At 49.3% G+C, this 14,220-nt stretch overlaps 1 protein-coding gene across 7 annotated transcripts in view; it reads left to right on the forward strand.

The window, feature by feature from the left end:
- Positions 1-14,220, forward strand: part of TANC1 (tetratricopeptide repeat, ankyrin repeat and coiled-coil containing 1) — a 232,314-nt gene that overhangs the window by 209,665 nt on the left and 8,429 nt on the right. For all 7 annotated transcript variants that reach the window (XM_046018133.1, XM_046018132.1, XM_046018134.1 and 4 more), the window contains 3 exons: positions 8,994-9,127; positions 10,904-11,027; positions 11,359-11,534. In XM_046018133.1, the coding sequence (XP_045874089.1) occupies positions 8,994-9,127; positions 10,904-11,027; positions 11,359-11,534 (434 nt within the window). The remainder of the gene's footprint in view (positions 1-8,993; positions 9,128-10,903; positions 11,028-11,358; positions 11,535-14,220) is intronic.

Consider the following 14,220-nt stretch of genomic DNA (forward strand, 5'->3'; position numbering starts at 1 on the left):
TCCCCCTGCTTGTGCTCTCACTCTCTCTGACAAATTAATAACAAATGAAACCTTAATTTAAAAAAACAACCCTTTGTTCATTCAGATTTTACTTGACATTTTTTAAAGAGGGGAGGGCTGTCACTTGGTAACTATTTAGAGTACATTTAAAACTTACGGCATTGAGTTGGGCATTCACGTATGTATGGACATCTCAGAGCAAATTTTCAGGTGACAGACTGGAAGAAAAAGCGTTTGTCCATTGCTTACTGGGGCATGTGGAGAATTTGTGGTAAGGACTTCTCTAAATGTATCCTCCTGAGACAAGCGAAGTGACTTGCTGCTGCACACCTAGGATACTCCATTTTTGGAGGTCCTCAGAATCTCACCATGCTGTTGTTTGAGAAAATCCTTGTCAAGACATTCCTTCCTCTGCTAGTGTTTGAGAGTACATAAGATTAGTGGAAATTCAGATTTTGTCAGTCCAAACAAAGGTAGATGTTCTTTATTGGTTTTGGCCTAAAAGCATGATAGAGGGGTAACCCAGGACCCTGGAGGGTGGGGGGGGGGGGAGGGGATAAGCCAGGATGAGGGTAGTAGTCCAGGATCCTGGAGGGTGTGGAAGAGAGAATAACTTAGGATCCTCCAGGGAGTGGGGCGGGATGGGTTAACCTAGGACCCTATAAGGGGGAGGACAAAGCCCTGTAATGTAGGACCCTGGAGGAGGGGCTAACCCAGGCTCTGGAGGGAAGGAAATGGGCATGAAGGTCACCCTAGAGTAGAGAGAGATTGGGGGTAAGAACAAAAGGGGCTGGGTTTGTCTGTACCCTGCCTTCTTCCTGCTTTAGCAGACCCCTGGGGTTTGCCCCTGGCGTGAGTACGCTGTGGAGAGCCATTGCAGGACAGCAGAAACCAGCTGACCTGTGTGTGCCTGTGGGGGGATGGGGGCAGGAAGTGGGGTGTGCTGAAAACCCACACAGTGCACCTCAGGTGCAAATGAGCTGGTAGCCTGACCATGTACTGGGATTCTGTCCACCACGTGTAAAATGTTGCTTTTGCTGTGCATGGAGTCCATCCTTCCTGTGAGTAGTTCCTTACTGTTCATTAAAAAACCACAACAAAGGTCTGCTTTCAGCATTAGAAACTTGGCTTCCAAAGTTTCAGCTGAAACTTTTCAGCATTAGAAGATCTACATTTCGGTGCCTAGAGCATCTGTACCTCCACTGCTGCTCGTTCTTTCAGTCCTAGGAGGACTGTGCGTGGTCGTCTGCACTTCCACAGAAAAATCCCAATTGTTTCTTTCAAATTCTTACTGGGGTGTGTGGCTCCTTTCTTCCTTGCTTCCTTCCTTCTAGGCTAAACACAAACTTGCATAGAATGGCTCTGTGGAGGGGCACCTGGGCTGCTCATTCAGTTAAGTATCCAACTCTTGGTTTTGGATCAGGTCATGATCTCAGGGTTCTAGTATTGAGCCCCGCCTGGGACTCCCCACTCAACAGGGAGTCTGCTTCTCTCTCTCCCTCTTCCCTTCCCCCCACTCATGGTCTCTCTCTCTCTCTTAAATAAATAAAATCTTATTAAAAAAAAAAAAGCAAGAATGGTTCTGTGGAAATGCCCTCTTTAACCTTGACTCCTTGTACGGAGTTCTGCACATAACTGTCCTCACTGCATGCCCAGACCTTTAAGGAAAGCAAAACCACACATTATACATGCTTTAAATATTTGGTGTGTAAGAGGATCTATCAAAAAATGTGAGCATTCTCAGCACACTTCAGAAGTGACAGCTGTTAGAAGCTGTGTCCTTCTGATAGATCTTCAGAACAAAGTCTGCATGAAATGTGATTTATGTTGTCCACGTTTTAGGAATTTGTTCTTAAGTTGAGTTTATGTTATTTATAGTACACATTATTCCTCAAAGGATGTGAAGAGGCTTATTTGAAATAATGTATGAAGGAATGGGAAAAAAACGAAAGTCAAGACCAGGACAGAGGGCGCAGCATGGTATTCCTGCTCTGGTTTTGGCTTTAGGATGCTGTGTGACAGAGTTCGAAGGGAACATAGTCATTGCAGATTATTCTTATTGTCTGTGGGAGAAAGCTTAAGGGTTCTTCAAAAGAAAAGTGTTTTCTGGCACTCTTGGTCTAAAACAGCATTTATAGTCGGCTTTATTAGTTGGCTATTTTTAAAGAAAACTTCCTGGAGGCAACAGCGGAGGACTTAGGATCTTGGACTTCACATCCTATCTCCTGTCTCCCACTAGCTGTGTGACCTCAGGCAAGTTGCTTAACCTCTCTGGGCCTTATTTTCCTCATCTGTAATTCGAGCTGAGTGATACTTGCCTCATAGAAGTTGGTTGTGTATTAAATGAATTTATGACTTTAAAGGGCCATGAAGTGTCAATGTAGGAAGAATTTTATAGGTGTCATAGTAGAATAATAAAATATGTCAGGATCTTCCTATTTCTGTTGAGAGCATAGATCCAGCTTCATTCAGCTGTTTGGTTTAACTCCCGAGTGATACTAATGGGAACTGGGTTCAGGGCAAATCATGTAACAATTCTTTCACCTCAATAAAATGGACAGAACAATCATCTCGTTCAAAGGATTCTTGTCAAGATTGAATAAAAGTTCACCCACAGTGTTTGACCCAGAGCTTGGCTGTTGTAAGTGTTCAACAGCTGCAGCAGGCTTCCAGGGTTGGGATAAATTGATTAATATTAACGTTACTTACTTAGACATTTATTTGGTCTTAATAGGTTATTGAAGCAGATGATTAAGTGATAAAATTTTAGTTCACTTTGGGATTATTTTGCAGGTTCGAGGGATGGAAATGGATTTTGGTTACATATTTTGGTTACATGTAGAGTCCTGCTTAGTGGCAATTGTACATTTTATTTCCTCATTGAATTCCTTGGCCATTTGAGGTTCATGTTTAATCCTCCCACGGAGACGGACAGTGTGTTTCTACAGAACTTGTAACGTGTCCGGAGTGTCCTGGCTACTCAGATTTGGTTCCTGCCTTGTTCTAACCTCCAGCTCACTGGGAGCTGGGACCATGTGGAGGGGAATCTGCGTTCTATGTGATGCTCAGTTGCCCCCTGTCCCCTGATTACACAGATGCCCTCCCCTCCATCCTGGCTGCCCCAGGCCCTCCTGGGGGACTTGTGCCAAAAGGAGAACACGACGCAGGGAAGAATGAGTTAGAGACTCATGGGGCATTTGGGCAGGCCTGGCTGCCCGCTCCTAAGGGTGTGGAGCTCGCGCAGCAGGGCTTTGTTCAAGGCTGGCAGAGCTGGAGGCTTCTCAGGGATTCACCTCCCAGTGCAGTGGTATTTTTCAGTAAGAATATAATCTTTCTCGTGTTTCATTTTACTCTTCACCTTGTTAAGGATTAGATCAAATAGCTGCCCGGCCTCTGTGGAGATGAAGAATTTATAGCTGTCGGCAAGTTGTTCTCTTGAACAGAAGCCCTCCCTTCCCCTCAGTGATGGAAGCAAACGCCTAACAAAGCAAGACCAGGAGATTTGGCTTTTATGAATCTTGCTCCGTTCCTAGAAGGTGGAACAGGGAGCGTTGCCTAGCTTTTGTTTGGGGCTTAGTGCTGCTTTCATTCAGGCCCAGGACTTTGGGGCCAGCCTGTCAGTCCGCCCAGACTCAAAGACAGCAAAGCCAAACACAGCAGGGGGCTGGGGCCTCCCTCCTAACCACTTAACCTGTCTGTTATCGGAAATCAAGAAAGAGGGGCTGCCATGCCCAGAAAGTTTTTAAAAAATCATAAAATCCCCAATTACACTTTACCTTTTAGATAAAATAGCTGAGGCTCTTCCGGGATTGCGTGTGTGCTCATTACTTCCTTCTCCTTTACTGCTGAGTGCGGTTAGCCCAGCAGGCGTCTAGCTGAGGCTCAGGCTGCCTTTGGCACATCTAGTGGTTTCCATCTTGGTTGCAGCTAGAGAGCATTTATGAGAATCCTGCTCATTACTAACTTTGCTCTTTTTAACCTTCCACTCGTTTTTATAAAAGGTGGAAAAGCCAGTGTATTAGGAAATAGTGCACCAGCAAAGGTCAGTGTGGAAGCAATGCAGAGCCACTTTGTCCCTGTCACACTCGCAGCCCTCTCGGCCAGCGGGACTGCCCCTCCGCAGGTGTAGACTCTTCTCACGTGCCCACCTTGGGCCTGGGAGGGCCGTGTGGATGCTCAATGTGGGACGAATGTATGAAAAGGTAGCTTTCTGGAAGTGGGAGCCACCTTTCTGTGCACGGACCTGTCACCCTTCTCTCAAAGTTTCTAAATTAGGGACAGAAGCATCCGAGGGGGCGAGGGAATGATTATCCATTGTTCAGGCCCTAGAGCCGGCCATCCTGCGCCTGTGTACTTGAGGGACAGAGCTGCCGTAAAATGTTACGAACAGCCCCGGGCACAGAATGACTGCGTTCTGGCAAGTTGAAAGTGGAGTTTTTGTAAAGCACGCGTCTGCCCAGAGAACTTTAATGTGTCAAGGATTCCTGCAAAGGATCTGGTTTCCAGAGAACCATATCTGACGTCTTCAGTAAGTTGGTGTTACTGGGAGTAAATGGGGTTTTCTTAAAATGAACATCTGCGGTGACAAACCTCACGCTCCGCAGACAGGACAGTGTTGCCGAGGTGCAATTATTCAGGATCGTCAGAGGAAATTTGCTTTCGTGGGAATTTCATTAGAAAAATGCCATCTTGGGACGCCTGGCTGGCTCAGTGGGTTAAAGCCTCTGCCTTCAGCTCAGGTCATGATCTCAGGGTCCTGGGATCGAGCCCCGCATTGGGCTCTCTGCTCTGCAGGGGGCCTGCTTCCTCCTCTCTGTCTGCCTCTCTGCCTAGTTATGATTTCTCTCTGTCAAATAAATAAAATATATATAAAAAAAAAGAAAAATGCCATCTTGTTAAGGAATTTGCGAGTAAATGAATTTGTGTTTGGTTTGAGTCCGAGAAAGTGCCATGTGTTTACATTGAGTTTTAAGGTCTCTTTTCACCTTTGTCTCTGAACTCCATTGGCCAGAAGACAGGCAGCTTTCCTCTGCCAGGGCGTCCGCTGCTCCTGCCCTCCTCCCCTCGCCGCTTCTCTCTGGACAGCCCGAGTGCGCTGACCCTCTTCGCAGCTGGGGCCGGCTCGGAGGTCAGCCTTTCCAGCAGCGTCGTTGGCATTTCTGGGCAGAGTCCTGCCTGACCTTGTTTGTGTAAGCCTGTAGTTGACTAGTTGACCATTCTTCAGTCTCGATTGTCTCGGAAGACGGTGTCCTTCCCTCGAAGGCTGCTAGAGCTTAAGGTGCCCTCTAGCCTCAGGGGTTTTGAGTGATGAGGCCAAAACTTCACTCTGAGTAGAAAAACGGACACGCAGGTCCGGCTGGTCTGTGTCACTGGAAGATGCGAGCCCCTCATTAGGACTGTGTGTGCAGAACATGGGCCGTGTCAGGCCTGAGCGGGTTCAGTGGACGCGGCCTTCCAGCCTGTGCTCACTGGTGCTTTCTCCTCAGAAGAAGTCTCCCACAAAGACACAGGGGGCCTGACTGGAGAGGAACAGACTGGAGTCCAGCCCGTCGCCAGGCCTGCGGGGGGCGCTCTCGTCTCCTCAGCTGCTCTGGCTTCAGGCTTCTCTGGCCCCTCCGTGAAGCTTGTGGCCCTATTTTTAGGCCGGGCTGTGCTTTCTGATGTGCTGCTGTGGCAGATTCAGTAGCAGCTGCACCAGACGTCCCGACTTAAGGCCCCGTTTACAACAGGGATGGGGCTTGTTTACCAGACACGAGATAACGGAAGGCGAGCGAGTGAGCTGCTTCGGACCTCCTCCAGCGCCAGGGCCCGAGTATGCTCCTTCCCAGGGCGTCCTGTGTATCTGCTGGCCATGACCCTGCCTCAGGCATGCATGTGGATTCCTTTGTTCCTCCTGTCCTTGCTGTGGTCACTGCAGCCAGAGGGGGGCGAAGAGGAGACCCCTGCCTGGAGGAGGGTTGCAGAGGGGCAGCAGGTCCAGGGGGTGGCTCGCTGTCCGGATCTCCCACCTCGCCAGCCACTCCCTGGTCATGCTCCCATCCATCCCGAAAGCGCACATGAACGTGCCCCAAGGCTCCTGTTCTTCAGGAGTTAACACTGACGCCCCTGCAGGAAGGGACTGCGGGACGTGCAGGTTTAGATTGTGTGATATAGACAGGATCACCTTCACCACTGGTTTTCAAACCCAGTGCATTGGTGTCTAAAACTGATTTAAATACTGTTTTGTTTATGGTATCTTATCTATAATTTGCTTACATGTTTCAGTGTATGATGAGTGGCTGTGAGCCTCTTTGTGTAACACACATAGGAAAGGCACCAGCCTTCAAGCCCCCGCAGTACCTTCCCCCTCCTCTCCATCCTGAGAAAGTCGGCAATGCAGAGGGCAAGTGTCGTTAAACATAGCTCTTTTTTGTAGTTGTCAGAAATGCTCTGGCTAATGACAGGAGAGCATTATTGAGATGCCCAGTGACAGGCTGCTCTGGGGACACATCCCCTGCCTGGGGCACTTGGGCGGGGATCGAGGTGAGTGCTCACTCCCTTTTGGAAGGAGAGAGAGGGCTTGCTCTCCCCACCGGCTTCCTCAGCCTGACCTTCACATCCTCAGGGCCCCGGGGGTAGGACAGCCTGGCACATCTGCTCACAGGTCCTGCCACCTTCCTCACTTTGCTGGCGCATGAGGTCCCTGGGATGGCGCGGAGCTCAGGTTTCTGCCTGGCGGACATGGCACCTCTGCGTGAAGAGGCGAAGTTGCTGGCCCACTGCACCTGTGTCCCTGGAGACGGCCTGAGGGGACGTCTTTGTTTCTCACAGGAACTGCTCTTTGTCACCGGGAGATTAGGCCCAGATGTCAGGTTTCCATCCCTGGGTGTGTGTGGCCCCTGGGCCCTTAGCTGTGGCCAGGCTCACTGGGGCTGGATTAGGTACTCAGAGGGGTCTGAGGACAGGGACAGAGATATGTGTGTGGAAGAAAGGACCTGTGAGCACATTGCTCCCCTAGGCTTCACTCCTATGGGTGCCCAGGAGAGCAGGGCACAGACCCTGGGTGGGCGGCTGAGCCAGGCCGCCCTGTGAGAGGAGGAGCACAGCCAGGGTGGGGCTCTGTTGCTGCAGCCGTAGGCCCCCTCACCCTGGGGTTCTGTGGTGTGGTATTTCCTTGAACTGCTGACATGCTGGTCAGACTGGCCCGTGTGTGGCCTTCAGCTGCATATCCTTTGTCATTGCTGTGTGGCGTTCCCCTGGTGGACGGGACCATCCTCTGTCGATGCATCCCACTCCTGACGGCCACGTGGTTGCTTCCGGTTTGGGGCTGCTGGGAGGACGTCCCTCAGTGCGCGGCAGGGCGTTCCCAGGCACGCGTCTCCCGGCGGGGCTGCTGTGGGATGGACTAGGTAGGTCTTCAGCCAGCGGTCTGAGAGTGTGTCCCGTTCCTCAGTTAGCTGGATGGCTCACGAGGCTGGGTACTGGTCATGAGTTCATTGGCATTTGGACCTTATCTTTTGTGAACGGCCTAGTCCTGTGTTTCCTGATTTTCATCCTGACATGTCTTACTGATTTGTAGGAACATGCCTGGAAATGTGTCAGTGTGAGGCTGTATTTAAAAACAAAGTTGTCGGGGCGCCTGGGTGGCTCAGTGGGTTAAGCCTCTGCCTTCAGCTCAGGTCATGATCTCAGGGTCCTGGGATCGAGCCCCGTATCGGGCTCTCTGCTTGGCAGGGAGCCTGCTTCCTCCCCTCTCTGGCTGCTGCTCTGCCTACTTGTAATCTCTCTCTCTCTCTCTCTCTGTAAAAAAGAAAAAAAAAAAAAATTAAAAACAATGTTGTCACAGGCCGGCAGCAAGAAGAGAGCCTCTCCTTCCTCTTGTAGGCGCTCCCTCCTGCGGCCTCACCGTCCCACCACAGTCCCTTCCTGTCCTTTACTCACTGACCCTTGTCCTCCTGGCTTGGGATTGTCCTCCAAATCGACCAGTGTCCTCTCCTCTAGATGATGATTCATGAGACATAGCAGTGGACCCTCCTTAATGAAACCCCTCTTTTTACCACACCCCATCAGGAATCATGACCTGGGGGGTCATGGGGCACAGTCACTCATGTTTTCTCTTTCCTTCCATATTGTTCTTGTTTTATCCTTGGCTGACCTCCCCAGAACACACGTGCTGCCAGCAGGCCACTCACTCAGAATCTCCCTGGGCTGGTCACCCGAGCACTCAAGAAAACCTACAATCCGACCCTCTTCTCTTGCTTTCTTGACAGTCTTAATCCAGAATCTTGACTAGTTACAGAGCTTTTCAACTCCATAAAGACAAGGATGATTTGATATGCCCTTGACTCCCTCAGTCATTACTAGTTCTTGTTGACTGAAATGTATGTCTCTAAGGGAAGAGACTGGACTGGATAACAGACTGATCTGTGTGTGTGTGTGTGTGATGCACTATATTCTGGTTCTCTCTTGCTATGGGGAGAAAACAGACAAAAATCCTAAAAAACAAAGTAGAACAGTAAAACAAAAGCATAGTGACCCTTGAATCCGCAGCGTGGTCTGGGCTTGGCAGGGAAGGTTCCCCTCTGCTCACCTGTTTTACCTGGAGGAGCTAGACTCTGGGGATCCGTTGCCAGGACGGCGCGCACACATGCTTGCCGGGTGGTTGCTCGCTGCCTGCTCAGAGCTCACCTGGGACTGTCAGGCACACACAGGCCTAGGTTCCTCTCCCTGTGAGTGGCACCGCAGGGCACTCGGGCTTCCTCCCACCATGGCAGCTGGGTTCCGAGAATGAGTGTTCGGAGGAGAAGTGGACATTGCCGGTCTCAGGACGTGGCTCAGACGCTGGCATGCTGTCGTTTCTTCTGTGTTCTGTTGTCACAGAGCCCAGCCAGGTTCTGAGGGGTGGGGGAGGATGCACAGCCGTCTTCCTGTCGGTGGGAGGATGACGGGAGAACTTGGGGCCGCTTCAGCCACCGCACACTAACAGACTCCCCTCTCCTGTGACCTTCCTCTAGCCCTGACCGCCGCTGCCGGAAGAGGCAAGCTGGAGGTGTGCGAGCTGCTGCTGGAGCGCGGAGCTGCTGTGTCCCGGACCAACCGGAGAGGGGTCCCACCTCTGTTCTGTGCGGCACGCCAGGGGCACTGGCAGGTACCTGGTGGGCCCGTGAAGGCTGCGCAAGCAGCGGGTGGGATAGAGTTCACTGTGGCCCGGCTCCCCTGAGCCCTGTGTTTTTCACGTACTTGGCTTCTGCTTGTGCTGTCAGGTCTCGATAACCGTAAACGTTTGACAGGCAAGCACAGTCCGCCATCGTAGGCTGGGAACCAGGAGCTAGGCCGGGGCTGGGGGAGACCCGCAGCTGCTTCCTTTCACCCTGCGAGGGAGAGTGGAATGGGTGCACCCTGTCACCATAACAGAGGACTAGCCACGACAGCTGTTGTCCTGATTGTGTGACCCAGTCATCTAGCATACTTGGAAGAAGAGTGGTTCTCTTGTGCTCTTTAGAAAAGGAAGCATTTGCTCACTGGTCCAGCACTGTGATTCAGGCTCGTTTCATCTCGCCTCGTCTCGTCTCTTCTCTTTCTTTTTTCAAGATTTCCTTATTTATTAGAGAGAGAGAACACAAGCATGAGGGGCAGGGAGAGGGAGAGAATCTCAAGCAGACTTCCTGCTGAGCACAGAGCCTGATATGTGGCTGGAAGCCCCATGAGCTGGATCCCCATGAGCTCATGACCTAAGTGGAAACCAAGAGTTGGGTGTTTAACCAACTGCACCACCCAGACGCCCCATCAGGCTGGTTTCTTTGACTAGGAGTGACTTGTTGTTGCCTTAATTCAAGGGAGCAGGGATCATTGAGAACAGCATTTCGGTCATTTATTCATTTTGTAAGCAGTGGCCATGGACCTACCGCATGCCTGGCATCAGGTTCCACACAAGCTGCAAGCAAATGGATCCTACCATATCCATTATAGGAAGAATTTTCTAGATCCAGTTTTGCATCATGGAATCATGTCACTCCTTGTTCGTCCCATTGTTAGGAGCTACAAGTACTCCCCACCAAGATTTTGGCTTTTCAGTTCCATTTCCAAGAGTTTGGTCTGTACCATCTTCTCCCTGTCATCCTCACAACTTCTCTGTGCTGCCCTAGCTCATCCTGTCTCTGGGTCTCAGACTTCCTAAATCATGGGGAAGTTTGGAAAGCACAGGTCAGTGAATGAGGAACAGGGAAGCACGGGGAATATGCCGCCTTTTGTTGCTGCCTTCGTGTAACAGATACTGTGCCAGGGGGAGGGGCACTCTGGCCCACCCCCTCCATAAGGCCCCTCCCACTGGGATGGTAGTTGCATGAGAAGCCTCTGGTTTTTTGTTTTTGTTCCCCAGTCTTATCACCATGCACTGATTGCACAGTTCTGAGGCTGGGAATGTCTTCAGGAAGCTTTGCTAAAAATTGCCTGCTGTGAAGGTCAAGCCATCCACTAAGCCTCTGAGGCTTAGAAAAGCAGATTGCTTGGGGGTATGGTGGGTGACTGCTTTCCTGAGAGCCTGTGTCTGCTACCAGAGTGTAGCTGGTGGGAATGACCTTTGCCCTCTCCTTCAGTTCTCCAGTCTCCCATATGCCCTGTGGTGGCTATCTGGTCATAGCTTGATTGTGATCAGTATCTCCCCTTCTCCCTGTTACTGTTTATGCCTTGTATGTACGTGTCCTGTAGGCATAGTAATGAATTGGACATGTCAAAAAAGGAGTATATGTTTTCAAGAAGATTCTATTCAAAGGAATACAATGGAAAGATTGCACAGGCCCTACAAATCACACAACTTTGAGAGGCATTTGAAGAAGAGAATCCTTTGCTACTTTTAAGTGTAGAAAAATCTGCCTGGGTCGAGAGCATGGAGCAGGGAGATTATAATTCCAAGTGTTTCTTTCAGATTGTTAGACTGCTTTTGGACCGCGGCTGTGATGTGAGCCTAAGTGACAAGCAGGGCCGGACGCCCCTCATGGTGGCAGCTTGTGAAGGACACTTGAGCACCGTGGAATTTCTCCTTTCAAAAGGTAGCAGCGCGGGAGCCCCTGCCGAGGTTTCTTCCAGAAGGACAAAACAAAGAGCTTTGGTAGATCCACTGACCGTACTTCCTGATTCAAGTTTGCAAAGTCTTTTTGTTACGGACATTTTTTATCTGCACCTAAGTAGAAAGAGTGGGCAGTGGATGTCGTACCCATTACTCAGCTTCCACAGCGGCGATCATTATGCCGATCATTATGCCGGCTTCAGATTTCAGAGGCCTGATTGCCGCCCATCAGTCAGGTGTTTGCAGGTGTGAGTCTGTTTGCTTCTGGGCTTTGTGTCACGAGTTCATGTTCTGTGAATGCGCTGTTCCTGCAGGTGCCGCACTGTCTTCTCTGGACAAAGAGGGGCTGTCGGCCTTAAGCTGGGCTTGTCTGAAAGGTCACAGAGCAGTGGTCCAGTTCCTGGTTGAGGAAGGAGCCGAGATAGACCAGACGGACAAGAACGGCCGCACTCCCTTGGACCTGGCCGCCTTCTACGGCGACGCGGAGACGGTAGGTACTGGCAAGTGGTCTGCTGTCCAGCCGCACACAGAAACCATTCTCAGAGTCGAGCCGTTCCCCGCGTGTGTGTGAGGCCGTGTCTGCTTGTGGTCAGCGTGTGAGGGCGTGCTGTGGGGTTGCTTTCATTTTTCTCTTATTCTGTGACAGGCAGTCTGTTCCAGAACGTTAGTAAAGATTTTAATAGACTCTTAAAATTTTCAAAATACTCAATTACACACCGCGTCTCCAGCAGACGCACAATTGAGTATGTATACACATGTGCGCATGTAGTTTTATTTTCTTTCAGTAACGCATATAAATAGAATTCCTATACAGAGCATTTCAAAATCGCTTTTTTATTTATATGAGAAATTACTAATCACATAGTTATCTGGTTTGTTTTTAAATGGATGTGCCATTGTCTAGAAATAATAGTAAATGCTTAGGGCACTATCTTTATCTATTTGCCAGGTGTCTAAGTCTAATGGAGATAAGAAAGGACAAAACGTTCATAAGCTAAGAACTGCAAAATGTCTCTCAGGGCAGAAAACCATGTCTTTGTCAGGTTCCACGTCCCAGTCACTGAGCAGGTGTTAAAGGAATGTTTGGCTCCTTGAGAGTTACCACTTCTGAAGCATTAAGTATGTCTCATGTTCTCATGTGCACAGTAGCCAGAGAGATCCTGGGTCGCTGGAAGCAGTGGAGCTTGGAGCAGAAGCTGTCCTCACCCTGCGTGTCTGTGCCTTCATGCTTTTAGGAGGCAGTGATGTTGGTGTTCAATGGGTCTCAAATTCCTGGACAGTGTAAATTGTACTTAATGTCGATTTTCAAAAACTGTTGTGTAACTAAATCTCCCACATCCACACTTTTTTTTTTTTTAAGATTTTATTTATTTATCTGACAGAGAGATCACAAGTAGGCAGAGAGGCAGGCAGAGAGAGAGAGAGAGAGAGAGAGGGAAGCAGGCTCCCTGCAGAGCAGAGAGCCCCATGCGGGACTCAATCCCAGGACCCCGAGATCATGACCCGAGCCGAATGTTTCAGCTTTTATCACTTACCAAATCCTAGTTTATTGGTATTAGGGGAGCATGAAGCGCTTAGCATTCTAGTGTAATTTTTTTTCCATTGTGATTAAAAAACTCACAACATAAAATTTACCATCTTAAGCCATTTCTAAGCAAAGAGTTCAGTAGTGTATGTACCCTTCACATTCCTGTGCAGCCAACATCCACACTTTACCCCGTAACCCTAAAACCCTGTACCCACTCAGCAAGGCGTTGGTTCTCTCCTGCAGCCGCAGGCAGCCACCGTTCTGCTTTGTTTCTGTGAATGGGCTCCTGTCCTACCTCATCTATGTGGAGTCCTAGAGTAGTTGTCCCTCAGTGACCGGCTGCCTTCACAAAGCATTGTGTCTTCAAGGTTCATCCATGTTGCAGCCTGTAACAGGATTTCCTTCCTTTCTAAGGCTGACTAACATCCCGTCATGTGGCTCTGTCACATTGTATTAATCAGTTCATCTGTCCATGAATGCTTGTATTGCTTCCAGCTCTTGGCTGTTATGAATAGTGTGTGTACTTGTGAACATGGGCTTGCAGATATCTCCTCCAGATCCTGTAAATTCTTCCAGATCTAACTGTATTCTTTGGGATATATACCCAGAAGTGGGATGGCTTGATCCAGTGATAGTTCTGTTTTTAATTTTTTGAGGAAATTCCGAACTGTTTCTAGAGGGATCACACCAGTTTACATTCCCACCAGCAGTGCACAAGTGTTCCTGTTTCTTCACATCCTCTCCAACACTTACAATTTTGTTTTCTTTCTTTTTGTTAGCAGCCATCCTAATGGTGTGAGGTGATAATCTTGTGGTTTTCATCTGCATTTCCCTAATGATCAGTGATGCTGAGTATCTTCTCATATGCTTGGTGGCCATTTGTATCTCACCTTTAGAGAAGTGTCTAGTCATGTCCTTTGTCCTTTTTGAAAAATTGGGTTATTTGGGTTTTTTGTTGTTGAGTTGTAGAAGCTCTTTATATATTATGGAAATTAATCCAGTGTCATTTTGAGCAGCTGATGGACTATCAGATTCATATGACAAGTTAAGTTGGCTACAGACTTCTTTTCTACTGACTAGAACAATTTGAGAAGCCAGAATGGTTTTTACCTCTGTGATCTATGTCCAGGTGACTGCTGTCATACCACATCAAATCTGTCTATGTAGCATGGTCTCAAAACTTGCCCCTTTACATTCCCGATATTTGAGTCTTTTTCCTAAGCCTTAAAGTGAGCTGTAATTGTAATTGTAATTGAGTTTATCCTATCTCGAGCTTATATCTCGAGCTGAAGCTTGCTGTCCACAGGCAGTGTGGGTCGCTTGTTTCTGAGATACCACTGCCTTGGGCTATCAGCCCATGGGAGCTTTGCTGACGTCTGCCTCCTAAGTAAGTGGAGATGAAAGGAGGATTGTGGCCATCTCTGTGGCCAGGAAGTGAACGTGCGTGTACTTCTCTGCGGAGTGCGGGTGCATGTACATAACGTGTCCCTCCTTAGGAGTGTTCTCCCACCTTCCTCCTTGCCGACGGCAGGCTGGGTTTAGCCCTGGATTGTAGCTCCTGTTTCCTGTCTGCTTTGTTTCCGTTAGGGTCCTTAATGGACAGAGGTAGGGAAGTCACAGTAAAGCTCAGACTGCCAGCCCCTCCCCA

The sequence above is a fragment of the Meles meles genome, chromosome 9 (assembly GCF_922984935.1).
Source record: "Meles meles chromosome 9, mMelMel3.1 paternal haplotype, whole genome shotgun sequence".
NCBI classification, from domain to species: Eukaryota; Metazoa; Chordata; class Mammalia; order Carnivora; family Mustelidae; genus Meles; species Meles meles.